This window comes from Sus scrofa, chromosome 5, assembly GCF_000003025.6.
Source record: "Sus scrofa isolate TJ Tabasco breed Duroc chromosome 5, Sscrofa11.1, whole genome shotgun sequence".
Lineage (NCBI taxonomy): Eukaryota > Metazoa > Chordata > Mammalia > Artiodactyla > Suidae > Sus > Sus scrofa.
In genome coordinates this window covers 17,908,167-17,924,357 of record NC_010447.5, presented here as the reverse complement: position 1 = coordinate 17,924,357, position 16,191 = coordinate 17,908,167, and the positions used below count along the sequence as shown (strand labels likewise).

The 16,191-nt window shown below is 49.8% G+C and overlaps 1 protein-coding gene across 1 annotated transcript; it reads left to right on the top strand.

The window, feature by feature from the left end:
- KRT74 (keratin 74) lies at positions 354–9,447 on the top strand. Its single transcript, NM_001243814.1, is given in 9 exon segments — positions 354–886; positions 1,508–1,722; positions 2,159–2,219; positions 2,942–3,037; positions 3,517–3,681; positions 5,203–5,328; positions 7,012–7,232; positions 7,693–7,727; positions 8,254–9,447. Coding segments are annotated over 9 exon segments (1,596 nt in total). The 5' UTR covers positions 354–415; the 3' UTR covers positions 8,460–9,447.

Sequence of the window (16,191 nt, the reverse complement as noted above, 5' to 3'; positions counted from 1 at the left end):
AGCCTTCTCTGGACAAAATGGGGCATCTCACCTGCTCCCTGCTGAGAGATAAGCAAGAAAGAGGCAGCCTTAGAAAAATAAAGTTAGGAGATCTCTGAAGGGGATAACGCTCCAGGTCCCTAATTAGGAGCACAGATTAACGCCCGATTAGACCACTCCGGTCTGCTAGGGCAGCATATTCCACTCGCTATCAGAAGCACTTTGTTGCTGCAAAGGGCTTGGAGATCTCTGTTCTACAAATCCCCCATGGCCTGAGGCCCTTCGGCAAGAAGAAAGGAGATAGTGGAGAGACACCCATTTCCGGTGACAAGGGATGGACAGGATAAAAGGAGGCAGCACTCCTGTGCCTCGTCGAGTGCTCTCCATCCATTGGTGACTACTTTCCTCTAGCTCTGTCAACTCCATCTTTGCCACCATGAGCCGGCAACTGAACATCAAGTCTGGTGGTGACAAGGGTGGCTTCAGTGGGCACTCGGCAGCGGTGCTGAGGAAGGCATTGGGTAGTGCAGCTTCTTACCGTGCAGCTGGCAAAGGAGCTGGGGCTGGATTTGGCAGCCGAAGCCTCCACACCCTTGGAAGGAATCAGTGCGTGTGCTTCAACGCGGCCAGCAGCGGTGTTTGGACTGGAGGTCACAGCTTTGGGCTTGGCTCTGGGTATGCAGGGGGCCGGGCCAGTGGCTTTGCTGGCAGCATGTTTGGAAGCATGGCCCTAGGGCCCATGTACCCATCCATGTGCCCACCTGGGGGCATCCACCAGGTCACTGTCAACAAGAGCCTCCTGGCCCCCCTCAATGTGGAGCTGGACCCTGAGATCCAGAAGGTGCGCACCCAGGAGCGGGAGCAGATCAAGGCACTGAACAACAAGTTTGCCTCCTTCATCGACAAGGTGGGTCCCCCAGGAGGATGAGACAGTCCAGTGAGATGTGAGGGATTCCTTGCTGCCTGGGTGTGCATGGGGCTTTGTGGATTTGTGGATGAAGGTATGCTGCTGGACATCAGGATGTCATAGCAGGGAGAAGAAGAAACCTGTGAGCTGGGTAGTGTGGAGGGTTAAAGGAATGTGTTGCTTCCTTGGGGGATTTTACAGAGAAGGGTGGGAAATTGGGTAAAGGGTAGCCCTACCTTGAGAAAGAAGTGATGGGATTCTGGAGGACAGCTAGATGCATCTTCAGCTCTTTAAAGAAGATGAAGAATTGATAGAATCAACACTATTCAGAGGGAAGGGCTCCTGGTACAAAAGAAACACATAGCTGAGACAGAGAAAGGGCAGCTCCTGAGAACTGGGTCTGGCAACAGAAGAATGCTATAGACTCTCCTTCTTTGGTGAGTTTTCAGTGATGGGTTTTGTCCAAAAGGCTATGGAATGAGCACTTGTAAAGAGTCTAGTTTGCATGGAATTCCAAGAGTGGAGGGTCAGGACTGGAGCCAAATGACTTTAGAAAAGTTTATGTAACCTGGGGATTCAATAGTGCTCATCCAGACAGGAGAGCATCCATTATGGTTTCAGGTGAGGTTCCTGGAGCAGCAGAACCAGGTACTGGAGACCAAGTGGCAGCTGCTGCAGCAGCTGGACCTAGACAACTGTAAGAAAAACCTGGAGCCCATCCTTGAGGGCTACATCAGCACCCTGCAGAAGCAGCTGGAGGCTCTGTCTGGGGACAGGATGAGGCTGGACTCGGAGCTGAAAATCATGCAGGACCTGGTGGAGGACTACAAGAAGAGGTGAGTGAGCCCAGCCAAGGTCATGGATCTTGTTTCCAGAGGCTCCTGGGCTCACTCAATATCTGTGCCACTTTTTTAGGAGTTCAGAGAGCAAGCACCAAGGGCTCATACCTCTCCTCTGGTTGTGGGCGATGGACTTCTCTGTTTGATGAGAACTTCCTGCCTGCATGATAGGAAGGAGTTCCTAATGCTTATTGATCCACTGATTGGTTTGGTGGCTGGTTTGGAGCACCTGGATGTTTTCCTAGGATCCAGAGGGTGGAAAGTAAATGAGGCAACTCAGGGGCATAGAACTGCTGCCAGCAGCCCCTGCAGTGTTCACCTCCAGGAGATCCTGTGGGCACTCTGCATCCTGAGCACTTACCTGGCCAGTTGGAGGAAGAGGTCCTTGGCTGAGGGCCTCGAGGCCTCTGATCTCTTCTTCCTGTGTCCCCAGGTATGAGGTGGAGATTAATCGGCGCACAGCAGCTGAGAACGAGTTTGTGGTGCTCAAGAAGGTGAGGGAGAGGGCATTCCTATCTTGGTGCAGAATCTGATGGAAGCAGCTCAGGTTGCTGCAGTGGTGCAGGTTTGATCCTTGACTTGGTGCAGTGGGTTAAAATATCTGACGTTGTCACAGCTGTGGCTCAGATTCAGTTCTTCACCTGGGAACTTCCATGTGCTATGTGTATGGCCATAAAATAAAATAAAGGAAAAGAAAGGAAAAGAAAAGAAAAGAAAAGAAAGTGAGGGAGAGAAGAGCCTATGGATTCTGGTTTCTCTCACACCCACTTTGTAACCCAGTCTACTCAGGACTGCAGCCCCAGCCTTCTGGAGAGCAGCTAGTGCCTGAATAGGGATGGAGTCACATTCTGGCCTCTGGCAAATTGGAGAGGCGGGCCTCCCACTCAAGCAATGGACAGACAGACTGAAGAGAATTCTGATCTGGGAATTGGGACACTCTGATCCAGCTTGGTCTTCCTGTGTGACTTGAGGAAATGGACTCCACCTCTCTGGGCTTTGTTTCCTCCAGGTGTAACAGAGGATGAGCAGGCCCACATCTCCTTTCCCTACTCCCAAAGATGCAGTGAATCTGAGAGAAAAGCAATAGTGAGGGATTTTTATTCATCAATATGCTTCCCTCGGTAGACAAAAAAAGGAAATCAGATGGCTTTGGAATCAGGGACAGGTGATGGGATAAAGGTTGTATTGACTAATGGCTCTGGGTGCCTCTTGGCAGGATGCAGATGCAGCCTACACGGTCAAGGTGGAGCTCCAGGCCAAAGTGGACTCTCTGGACAAAGATATCAAGTTCCTCAAGTGCCTGTATGATGCGGTGAGGACACTCCTCCCCCTCCCCAACTGCACTTCTTTCCAGCTGAGGGCTTCACTTGGCTCTTCCAGGGAGATATTAATAGGAGGGATTTAGAATGAACAGATGAAGGATGTTTTGATGGACTAGGAGACCATGAAAGTGTAGGTTCCTGGTCCCCAGAATTAATACACACAGGAGACAATCTCATTGGGTCCATGATAATGACCTTGTCTTCAGGCAGGTAAAAATGACTCCATGAGGTTCTACTAAAGCACAGATTCTTGATCCTGTCACCTGTAGGAAATGCCTCCTATGACCTGCTGCCCCCGTGGGGTGCATCCTGCAATGCGAACCTCTTCCTCAGCTCCAACAGGCAGATTTTCAGCAGGCACTTCTTCCCTGTACTTTGGCCCATTCTGCGAGGGACCAGAGGCCCAGAAGACTGTTGGGCAGGGGAGGGAGATTGGGAACACTGATTCTGTCCTCACCTCCTAACTCAGGAGATAGCCCAGGTCCAAACTCATGCCAGCGAGACCTCCGTCATCCTGTCCATGGACAACAACCGGGACCTGGACCTGGACAGCATCATTGCCGAGGTCCGCGCCCAGTATGAGGACATCGCCCTGAAGAGCAAGGCCGAGGCTGAGGCGCTGTATCAGAGCAAGGTGAGCCCTGGGTGGGTCTCCGTCCTCCACCAGCCCTCCTGTCCGGGAATTCTCCACCAGTGAATGTGAGAGATTCCTTAGGAGATGTGTTGACGGAAAGAAGGGTTATAACCAATGTTTTAGTGACATTCTACTCAAAGAGAATTCTTGGCAGAGACTATGATCAAAGATAAACCAGAAAACTGGTCTCTCCAACAGAGAGAGACAGGTAATCCTCTGATGGAGGAGGAAATGAGGTGTTCCTGTGATAAAACAGGGATTGGCTAGGTCACCATGAGGCAGAAGGGGAGTAGCAAATATGGGGGAGAGTAGATATTGGGACCTGGAGAGGAGCAGGGAGTGAAGAGGATGCCTTGAGCTTTCTTCTGATCATCATGGGATGACCTCCAAGAGGAAGAAGTGGGATTCTAGGAGACTTCTAGGGGAGAGGAGTTACCCCTTTAAGTGAAACACTTCTGGGCTGTCACTGAATACCTGGGCTCTCTCCGGGGCTTCACACTTGCTCTGCTTTGGCACTTCTTTCATGGTCATTAAATTCCACCAACATCAAGGATCACAGGCTCCTTGGTTAATGTCCATGGCTATGTCATCCCCTCTTCTCTGGAGGGCTGACCAAGGGAGAGGGGAAGAATCTGAACTACAAGCCCTGAGCCAACAACCCAGCATCCCTAGGGTACATGTGGCCCCTGGCACTGGGCTTCTACTTGTCACTAAGAAAGGGTTGCAGGAGAATCTAAGTTTCATGGGAGCAGAGACCTCACCTATTCTGTTCACTGTTGAATCCCCAGTACCTGAAACAGAACCTGGCCTTTAAAAATGCCTCTAAACAGAGGTGCTAAATCAGTGGAGGGGATCGGAACACTTGTATCTCAGAAGTACTTAATAAATGCAAACTGCATCTTCCCTTTATCCACCCCAGGAAAGACTAGGCAGGGAGATGAGAATGGTGGGTAAGCCCAGCAAATAGGTTCTGCTTAGAGAAACAGGTGGTCTTTTTTTCTTTCATTTTTGCCTTTTATTTTATTAAAAAATTTATAGTTGATTTACAGTGTTCTGTCAATTTCTGCTGTACAGCAGTGACCCAGTCATACATACATATATATTTACATTCTTTTTCTTACATTCTCCTCCATCATCTTTTTCTTATACTATCTTCCATCATTTTCTATCCCAAGAGATTAGAGTTCCCCGTGCTATACAGTAGGACCTCATTGCTTATCCATTCTCAGTGTAATAGTTTGCATCTACTAATCCCAAACTCCCTGTCCCTCCTACTCCCTCCCCCTCCCCCTTGACAACCACAGATCTGTTCTCCATGTCTGTGAGTCTGTTTCTGAAACTGGTGGACTCGCTGGTCAGAATCAGCACCAAACATCTGGAAGGATGACCAGGTCCCCCTCTATCACCTCCTGCTCCAGCATCAGGGTGTTTGCTCAGGACCCTTCCCCTACCTTGGGTGGTGGGGTGTGTGTGGAGGGGAAGTCCTGTCCCATCACCAACATCCTATCTCTGGAAAACCAGATCCAGGAACTGCAGCTGGCGGCTGGCCAGCATGGAGATGACCTCAAACACACCAGGAACGAGATATCGGAACTGAATCGGCTCATCCAGAGGATCCGGTGTGAGATTGCGAATGTAAAGAAGCAGGTGGGCAGCAACCCCACAGAGAATCCTGAGGCTCAGTTTCACCCCCCGGGATGGAGAAACTGGAACCCATCCTCGAGCAAAGAGTAGATCTGCCTCACCTGGCTTAGGAGGTCCTCCCCGCCCCGGGCCATCCATGTCCCTCTTCCCCCATGCTGTCTGGCACCCTTGCTCTCAGAGCTGGCACCCCGCTCAGAACTGAAGGAGCCCCCGAGCTTATTTCATCTGACTCTCACAGTTCAGATCAGAAAATTGGGCTGGAGAGGGAAAAGGACTTGCGCAGGGTCCTTGGCTGGTTATTAACGGAGTCAGGATTAGAATTCAGGTTTCCAGGAGTTTCCACTGTGGCTCAACAGGTTAAGGACCCGAGCTTGTCTCTGTGAGGATGTGGGTTTGATCCCTGGCCTCTCTCAGTGAGTTAAGTATTCAGTGCTGCTGTGAGCTGTGGTGTGGGTCACAGACGTGGCTTGGATCCCCTGTTGCTGTGGCTGTGGTGTAGGCCTGGCAGCTGTAGCTCCGATTCAACCCCTAGCACGGAATCTACTAGATGCCACAGGTGCGACCATAAAAGAAAAAAAAAAGAGAATTCTTTCTTTTTTCCATCTTTCTCAATTTTTTTCTGTGTGCAACAAACCTGCCCCATGTCCCCTTCACGTGAGGGGTGTGTCGGATGTGCCTTAGTGGCCATGTTAAGTTCCTGCCCTCAGGGCAGGGGCTGGTCCTGGTGTGGAGTGAGAATGACAGCAGATGAAGCTGTTCTGGGTCCCCTGCTGCTGTACCATTGCCTTTTCATCTGGGGGGATCCTGTCTTACCTGAAAACAGCAAACCTTAAACAGCATGTCAGTGGGGAGATGATTTAAGGGGGGAGGGAACCCTTCCTGTGTCTTCCCCCTGGGGAACCAGCTCGACTCTGCCAGCAATAGACTTGCTGAACTGAAAGAGCAGAGACCCAGCTTCTCCCGCTCCCCCACCATGCTCACAACAAGGTGACGTGGGGAATATGGGGTCAGCTTTTTGACTCTATGTATGGCTGATTCACAGACTCTGTGAAGAATGGTCCTTTTTCTGTTAGGACTTGTCACCACAGTGCTGCTAGATGATCATCAGAGCCCAGGGGCTCTGCCTGAGGTCATGGGTATAATTTCAGGCCCTTAACCTCCTGCTCTAAGGGAAGGCTCCTTACCCATTCAGGCCAGACTTGGGGAGCATTTAGACGGACCTCCCCTACAGAGTGCGGAATAGCCCAGAGACACTCACTTTTGGTGCCAGTAGGAGGTGTCCCCTCTGAGAGATGTCTTGCAGGCAGGAATAGGATCACAGTGGTGCTCTGGCAGGCTGTCTGGTCCTTGGGGGCATCCTGGCTGGTTCTCAGCGTGATTCTCCAGGACCCGGCAGACTTAGAACCTACAGCCATTGGTGGCCAACACCCCAGCCACTAGACAGCTTGCAGGCACCCAAGTTCCTCCTTGTGGTCCCAAAATGCAACCGTTCTGAGAGATTTTCACAAGGCCTTTAAATATCTATTTGCAATAGAAAATAGAGGACCCAGATGCTGGTGTTGGCTCTGTAGATATTACTCACCATCACTTTGGGCCTCATCTATAAAGTGAGGGTTCAGAAGCTCACCTACAAGATCTAACAATTAGTTTGTGTTCTGATGCTCTCCCTGCTCTTTACTTTTTCAGTGCTCCAACCTGGAGACAGCCATTGCCGACGCCGAGCAGCGGGGGGAAAATGCCCTGAAGGATGCCCGGGCCAAGCTGGACGAACTGGAGGGTGCCCTACACCAGGCCAAGGAGGAGCTGGCCCGGATGCTGCGGGAGTACCAGGAGCTCATGAGCCTGAAGCTGGCCTTGGACATGGAGATCGCCACCTACCGCAAGCTGCTGGAGGGCGAGGAGTGCCGGTGAGCGAAGGAAGGGGAAGTCAGTACCAAGGAGAAGGGGCTTTGGGGCGCTCCCTTCTGGGTCGAGGGGCCATTTGGGAGGTAAAAGATGAAAGATGGCAGTGCTGGCGACATGAGCACGGAAGGGGACTGTTGGACTGCTGAGCCCAGTTGCAGCTTCCCTGCAAAAGGAGATTAGATGCAAACCATGAAGCACCAGAGGTCTATTGGGGGCATGAAAAGAACCAGTGGAGTCAGACAGATCCAGGTTTGATCCCTCACTTTGCTGTATACTGGCTGTCTGGTCCCTGTCTCTGCATCTCCATCTTCTCACCTGTAAAATGGGGATTATAATTACCATCCCATGGGTTGTGTAAGGATGAACTCAGAGGAAACACATCAAAAAGCAAACCCATCAAGATTTAGTGGAATCCAGACACCTTCCTGAGGCTTTATCTTTCTCTCACTTTCTGAATTACAGGATGTCTGGTGAGAACCCCTCTTCTGTGAGCATCTGTGAGTATTCCTGAGAGAGGGGTTGGATTGGGACTCTGGCTAGAAGGGAGAGGTAGGCTAGATAGGGCTAGATCTGGCCCATCTGGCTAAATGGGGATTCTGGCTAGATAGGATAAAGTGATGCCATCTCCACTCTTTGTCTCCCACTGTCCAGGAGCCTCTGGTAGTGTCAGGTACTGCATGTTCTCTGGCTTCAGAGGAAGCTTATTTGCCTTTTGTCCCGGGGAAACAGTGACCGAGGTCATGGCCACCCCATTTCCTTCCTGTCTCTCTCCTGGGAATCACCGTCTTAAGGGAGGGTGGAGAATACAGACTGGGGAGTCAAGTGGTCCTAGACTCTCCAGGAGGCCAGGCACTGTGTCTCTCCTGGGTGGTCCTCGCCTCGCACAGAGCCTGCCCTGTAACTGGGTCTTGACCCATCTTTGTGGTGTGTCTTGACAGCAGAGGGCTGCTGTGGGGTGAAGGGAGTGGCTGACTGACTGACACGTCCGACCTCCTTCCCCTGTCCTTGGCCCTTCCTCCTCAGCTGTCATCAGCAGCAGCGCAAGTGGCTATGGCTACCACCCCGGCTCCTTGGCGAGCAGCGACCCTGGGGCCAGCACCGTGGCCAGCAGCTCCGGCAGCACCCGAAGTGGGCAGACCAGGGCCAAAGTGACACAAGCGGGAGACCCCAAGGACCCCCAAAGCAAGAGTGCCCCAGTTAGCGGCCCAGCCAGGAAAGCCACCCGGTAAAGCCTCAGGGCCCCACTCACCTCAACACCTGGGAGAAGAGATGCTCTTGCGGCCGCCTCATCCAGAAATGTCTGCCACACCCAACCCCTCCCTTGAGTCCTAGGACCGCCACGCTGTGGCTTGTCTCACTGTCAGGTTCCCACTGGTGCCATTAAAGCCCCATTTCCCCAGGTTCTGTGGGGACTTTGCGACTTCCTGTTTTCTCTGCTGCCTTCAGCTGGCAGGAAGCTTTGGGTCACAAGCTATAATTACCTCCTTGGCCCTGGGAAGCTGTGATCATTGCTAGAGAGAAAGGAGAGGAGCAGGGAGAGAAGGAGGGAGGGGGAGGGAGGTGGGGGGGATGGCATCAGTGGAGTCAGCAGTTGTTCAGAGCTTTACTTCCTTTGCCACATGGAGGGTGAACACAGGGACATGCAACCAGGAGGTGATGGATGCTTATATATGTTAAGTACCAACTACATGCCAGGCTCCTTACTTCCACTGCCTCAAATTCTCACTCAATCCTGCAAGGCAGATGCAAGCAGCATCCTTGGGTCAGATGAGAAATTTCATCCTCTGGAGGGCTGCAGAATTTGCCTCTGTCACCCACTGAGTACCAGTGTCAGGAGTTGAGCCCAGACCTGGCTGCGTCCCAGGTCCATGTGCTTTCCATGGCATGTCACTGTGTCTTTAATAAAGGGAATGTGAAGTTCACTTTTCTTTTAATGAGGGACTTATGTTGCCTTTCTGTCGGCGGGTATGTGGTTTATCTTTGGGCTTCTCCCTGGGGTTATGTCTTGCAGTAGCTTCTGATTCTCAATTCCTGTTGCCAGGAGCTGTGGTCAATGTGGGGGGAGCTTACTCTGTCTCTGGTGGTGCCAACCAGCCCGGAAGTCCTGGTTCTTGCTGTAAATATTTCTGAGAATGGCAACACTTAGTCCTTCCTTTGCTTGAGGGAAGGACTCTGGATTTCTGCTGTATATTCAATAAACTGCTTTTGGTAATGTCAGAAGTGCACTCCTGTCAATGCGTCAATCTCCTCAAATTGCCCATCCCCTGATGATGATGTGCCTCACCCCAAACACATGCACAAGCCTTTTGGGAGCCTGAAGTCCTCTCTGGAAGTGAATTCAGGCTGATGGGAGAAATGGACATATTTGCAAAGCCATGTACCTGTACAAATCATGGAAGGGCAGCCCATGGCTGCAGTGGGAAGAAGTGAGCAGACTGGAGAAGCTAAGCAAGGAAGGCTTCCTGGAGGAGGAGGAGAGTTTAATCAAATAACTAGAAAGATGGACTCATAGACTCCTGGAGAGAGAATTTAAATCACACCATCACAATAGGTTTTGTGTGCTTGTTGCAGTTGGGGTCGGGGTCAGGTGGGAGGTCTTAGATTTTGTGAAGTTGCTATGGAGTCAGATGGGTTTCCAAGGCAGAATTCAGCCCTCTTATCAGCTTTCTGATCAGTCTCATGGTACAGGTATGTCCGGAGATACTTCCCACTACAGTCCTCAGGGCAACAGAGGTGGGATCTTGTGAGAGCAGATCCTCTGGTCCCAAGCAGCCAACTCCATTGCCTTCACTGTGCCTTTCATGCATTAAGGAGGACTTTTCTGTGTCTGCCAGGATTCAACAAAACTTGGGAAGCACAAGAGCCCAGGAGTCTGGTGGCCTTTCTGCCTAAATACCTCTCTCTGATGTTATTGCTGTCATCACTATGGGTATTGGGAACAGTGCCCTGGGAGTCATGGGAGTTCTGTTGCAGCCTGGCCGCTAATATAAAGAACAGTTACAACCCAATAAGAAAAAGACAAAACAACCCGGTTTATGAATGAACAAAGGAATTTAAAGGCCCTTTCTTCAAAGAAAGTATTCAAATGCCCAAGAAGCATAGGACAAGACCCTCAAAGTGATTACTCATCAGGGAAATGCAAATCCAGACCACTGAGTGGTACTACTCCACCCCAACCAGGATGGCTGCAATAAAGTATAATGTAAAATAAAAAGTGTTGGCAAGGAGTGGAGAAATCGGAACTTGTGTAGGTGGCTGAAGGAGACGTAGAATAGTTCATCCATGGTGGAAACCAGTTGGGCAGTTTCTCCAAAAGTTAAACACAGAAATGTCATCTGATCAAGCAATTCCAACCCTAGGTCTATGTCCCAAAGAAGTGAAAACAAATACATGTATGTGCCTGGTCATAGCACCTCTGTTCATAACAACCAAAAGTGGAAACAGTTTGCTAGGGTATGAATGGGTGTCTCTCCAAAATTCATGTGTTAAAATCCTAATCCCTAGGAGTTCCCATCACAGTGCAGCGGAAACGAATCCAACTAGGAACCATGAGGTTGCGGGTTTGATCCCTGGCTTCACTCAGTGGGTTAAGGATCCGGCATTGCCGTGAGCTGTGGTGTAGGTCACAGACACAGCTTGGATCTGACATTGCTATGGCTGTGGTGTAGGCCAGCGGCTACAGCTCCGATTGTACCCTTAGCCTGGGAACCTCCATATGCCAAAGGTGTGGCTCTAAAAAGAAAAAAAAATCCTAACTCCTAAAGATGACAGCATGAGGATACGGGGCCTTGGGGGGCTTACACTAAGCTGGAGCCCTCATGAGTAGGATTAGTGGGGTTTTAAAAATTATTTTAAGGTACTTGTTAGAGCAGCCTGAAAGGACTAAGACACAGCCCAAATGGCCATCAGTATCTGAATGGATAAAAATTGTGTTATATGCTTTACAATGGAATATTATTCAGCCATAAAAAAGAAGGATGTATATACTGCAGTGTGGATGAACCTGGAAAGCATTATGCTAAGTGAAAGTAGCCAGACCCCAATAGTCACGTATTGTATGATTCCATTCATATGAACTATCCAGAATACTAGCACACAGGAGAGAAGAAAAAACATTCAGCTAGAGCAGTGAGGTCCCGAGCAAGTTTTATTGACCAGATTGTTGCTGGGAGCACTGAGAAAGAACTCATATCCCCTGCTATTTAGAGAGAGTTAAATTTTATAGGGTGGGGGTCGTGTGTTGAGTCACGTAGTCATGGGATGTTGGTTGGGGTCTGGTCCAGGTGGGAGTTTTATTTTATTTTTATTTATTTATTTTTTGTCTTTTGTCTTTTTTAGGGCCGTGCCCATGGCATATGGAGGTTCCCAGGCTAGGGGTCAAATCAGAGATATAGCTGCCAGCCTACACCACAGCTACAGCAACTCAGGATTTGAGTCACATCTGCGCGACCTACACCACAGCTCATGGCAATGCTGGCTCCTTGACCCACTGAGTAAGACCAGGGATTGAACCCTCATCCCTCATGGATAATAGTTGGGTTCATTAACCATTGAGCCATGATGGGAACTCCCCAGGTGGGAGTTTTAATTTTTACCTGGCCCAAGTTTAAACAGACAGAAATGTCCAATAATATTCTGAGGTGGTGGCAAGTACGGGTGGAAGTGGACCTGTAGTTCATGATGACACTTTTATGGCTGGTTTGTTGTTCAGAGTTTCCACCTAAGACAGAATAGGTAAATCATAGAGGTTTGGTGATTGCAGGGACTGGGGTAGAGGGTATGGGGAGTGCCTCCTAGCTGGTACTTGGTTTCCATTTGGGTTGATGAAAATGCTTGGAACTAGATAGAGGTAGTGATTGTACAGTGTTATGAATTTACTAAATTCCACTGAATTTCTCAATTTAAAATAATGGTTACTTTTATGTTCTGTGAATTTCATCAAAATAAAAAAAATAAGATTGTGAGGGGTAGCAGAAAAGAGGCCAGAGAAGCTGTGTCCCTGGACTTCGCTCCCAGCTTTTCCCACCTATTCTATGGCAAATAGCAACCTGAATATAGGCAGAGAGAGCAGTGGGGGCCAGTAGGATAATGGAGATAACTTCCCTCCATTTGATTGGCTGAGGGCATCTATCCCTGGTATGTGGTGCCTGCTCAGTAATTGGAGGATGAATCACTGACACAAAAGAGGATGGCAGTCACAGTGTCTGTGCCCTACCTCCTGAAACTCATTCACTCTTTCCTGCCCCGCCTCCCTGTGCCTTTCCTTCTGCTCTGACCTCTTCATTTTCTAATCTTTGCAAACATTGTCCCTGGGTTTCAAGCTTGGTGTAGAATGAGGCTTTAGCCGATTCATCTATGTTCATTGGTAGAGAAAGTCTCACTGAAACAGATGCTCTGGGAGTTCCCATTGTAGCTCAGTGGGTTAAGAACCTGACTAGTATACATGAGGATGCAGGTTCAGTCCCTGGCCTTGCTCAGTGGGTTAAGGAACCTGTGTTGCTATGGCTGTGATATAGGCCAGCAGCTCTGATTTGACCCCTAGCCTGGGAACTTCCATATGCTGCCAGTGAGGCTGTAAAGAGAAAAAGAAAAAGAAACAAACAAAGAAACAGATGCTCTGAACTTAAGACATCACCTTGTCCATCCTTCTGCCCCTGGGAAGAGATGTTCTTTTGGGGCCAACGAATCAGAACCCCTCCAGCTTTCACTGTTGAATTAATAAGTGAATTTGATTTCCTCAATCGGTTTCCAGCTAGGAAGCATGACATCCCCTATGGCTATTATAAAAAAAGAATATAATAAAAACAGGACAATCAGCTCTTGCTTGTGTGCCACTAACAAAGCAGTAAGGAGATGTGGAAGTCTGAAAGCAGTAAGTAATCTAAGAGGGGGCCTGTCGTCAGGTGGGCTGTCATCAGAAACCCAGATGCATATGCATAGACATGTGCTTATCAGCTCACAGGCTCAAGTCTACTGAAGATACTCAAGCTACTTAACAGTCGGTATAATAAGGCATTAACCTATCACAGTGGGTGTCAATCACAGACAACAGTCCCTTCTGGATGGACATCTTTCTGCTCAAGCTCATGTCCATGACCACTGGCATGCAGATGTGCACCCCCATGCAGCCTCTGTCACATATGGAAGCACCTCTGTCAATTGACAGGCAGTGCTTATAGTTCATGCCATGAGCCCAGATCCCCAGGCCAAGGAGCAGAGAGCATTGCCCAGCCTTTGAGGGACTGGTTAGATCATTTTAGACTGGTAGGATGCTCACGGCATCTGGGCAGTAGGGTTGTGTGCAGAAAGGTGCAGTTGATCCAGAGAGGGCTCGCGGGAAGTTTTTTAGAGGAGTGTCTTGATTTGTCTTAAAGGATAGAATGAGCCTGCCCTAGTGGGCAGGAGGCTGGAAGAATGGCAATCATCTCATACACACACCCACCCAAGTCCTTCATTTACATTAATTGTCTTCAAAAGAGCAAAGCCAAGCCGCCTGAGAAGGGAGGGGCGTCAGATCTGGTGGCTGGGGGGTCAGATCTGGTGGCTTGAGGGTCTGGGACAGGAAGAAATGTGTGGGAGGAGTCAGTGTCCGTGAGTTCAGTGTTTCACCCTGTGCTTCAGGTATCCAAGGGAACAGGAAATTGGGGCTGCGGTTGGCCATGTGCCCTGGAGTAGGGCAGGCACCTGCACTGGACATTTGAACATGAGGAAGCCAGGAGAGTGTTCCAAACTGGCTAAGAGAGCAGGTGGCAGCCAGGCTGTCTGGGTTGAACACTCACTCAGCTACTCACTAGCTGTGTAACCTCCAGTCAGTTACTTAACTTCCTTTTGCCTCAATATCTTCATCTGTAAAGTGGGGATAATAACAGTACCTGCCTCACAGGGCTGCTGTGAGAATGAAATGAGTTAATAGATGTGTAGTGCTTAGAGTAATGTCAGGAGAGCTTGCACTAGGTGTTAACTATGATTATCATCATCATCATCATCATTATTATTTACAAGGTACCTGCCATCCACCTTGGGGAGTAGGTGGAACAGGTGTTAGTACCCCCTTTTTAGAGATGTGGAAACAGAGGCTTAGGAAGTTGGGAGACCTGCCCACGGTCACACGGCAGGACCAGGACTTGTGTCCTGAGTCCCATGTCCACACACCTCGCCAGAGGTTTGGGGTGGGGCTGAAGGAAGGAGATGGCCAGTGAAGTTCAAAGGTGATAGTTTCAGCTGCAGAGCTGAGCAAGGAGGGAGCGAGGGGGCCAGGCAGTCTTGGAAGGCACCTCTCTGGCAGCCGAACCAGGGTAGAAACAGAGCTAAGTGCCTGGTAGGGCAGTCCTCCTCTGGCCTTTATATCCTAGCTCCTCTGGGTGAGCTCATCTTTGGCCTTGCCAGCTAGCTGCACACCTCCTGAACAGGTGTCCTGCCCCCAGATGGGTGGCTCTGACAGTGGCCAAGTCCCCCAGGGACTTCGCTCCATCCAGGTGACGTGGGGCTGAACACCCCGCCTGCCAGAAACTACAGGAGGATAGAGGGGGATGAGGAGGGAGACATGTGGGGGATTCACAAACAACATACTCATTTCTAGGGTCCATTTGCTGAGCAAGGCTGGCAGGATGATGCTGATGTCATCCAAATAGCCCAGCTCATTCTCCCTAATTTTGGAGACAATTATTTGCTCAGAGAACCATCTGCCCCTTTCTCAGGGTCTCCAGCCTCCCTGCCTCCACCACCCTCCCCACATAGCTGCTAGGTTCTGCTTCCTCAAATGTGTATTTCTCAGGCTCTAGCTCCAGAGCCCTCAATGGCTCTCTGTTGCTCATCCTGTCATAGGCACAGCTTGGGACCTAAGGTCCTTCCACTCATGGCCACCCTTCCCTGATAATCACTCCAGCCTAGAGAGTCTTCTCCTCACAAATGCCCTTCCTCTTGCCAGCCTGCTTTACCACTCCCCTTGCCAGTCTACCCAAGGTTTTTCCCCTTAAAAGACTAGAATCCAAAATCCCTCCTCCAGGCAGCCCTGGGGGATTCAATGTCTCCAGGTCTTGCCTCTCCTCTGCACATTTCATTCCTTTTTTCTATAACCCAGCAAACACTGTCTTGGATTGTACTAGATTTTCTTGCCCTTCTCTCTCTGAGCTCTTCTCTGGAGGCTTTCAGGAGCTCAGAACGCTGAGTGTGAGGGGCCGGTGTGTCCTGTCCAAGGCCATGGAGTCACACAAAGGTGCTAAACTGATCATTGTCACAGAGGTGGAAACAAAAATACAAAGAAAGCTACAACTTCTCTGTGTAAATCGAACAAAATATTTTTGCCATGACACCAAGAGCCATACAAATGTAGTTTATTTAGCAAGCAATTTAAATTTTTCCCGAACATTCAAACTAGATGTTCCTGGAAACTTAGGGGTTTGATTCTCTGATCTGACAACCTCCCGCCAGCAAGGTGAGTAAAACTGCAGTTCAGAGATAAGCTTCCGCGTCTGGCCAAGCATCGCTCAGAATATGATTCCCACCTAGAAAAGTGGGCGATCCCATACGGTGAAGGGAGTGAGAGGAAGGTGAAGCTGTGACATGGGACATGATAGATCACATCCTATGACCCCCACCAGCCTGAGAGCCCTCCCAAAACAGGGGGATCTGTCTCTTTCTGCCCCTAAATCTCCCCAGATCTCATTAAGCAGGGTCCTTGTAAGCTTGAGCTGCAGCCCTCTGCTGGTTTTCCCTTCCTTTTTTCCTCCAGCAAAAACACCAGTAAGCACCCCAGGAGCCCCAACTGGGCCCACCCTTCCTGTGGGTGGCCCAGAACACCCCTCCCTCCTCTTCTATCATCATCCGCATCAACAACATTGAGTGTTTCATTCCTAATGGCCAGCATCTAATTAACTAATTTATGCTAAGGTGTTGATGACTTGCTCATAGATTGATGAGATGCTTTTCCCAGGGATACCTGCGTTTGGAGGGATCCAGGAA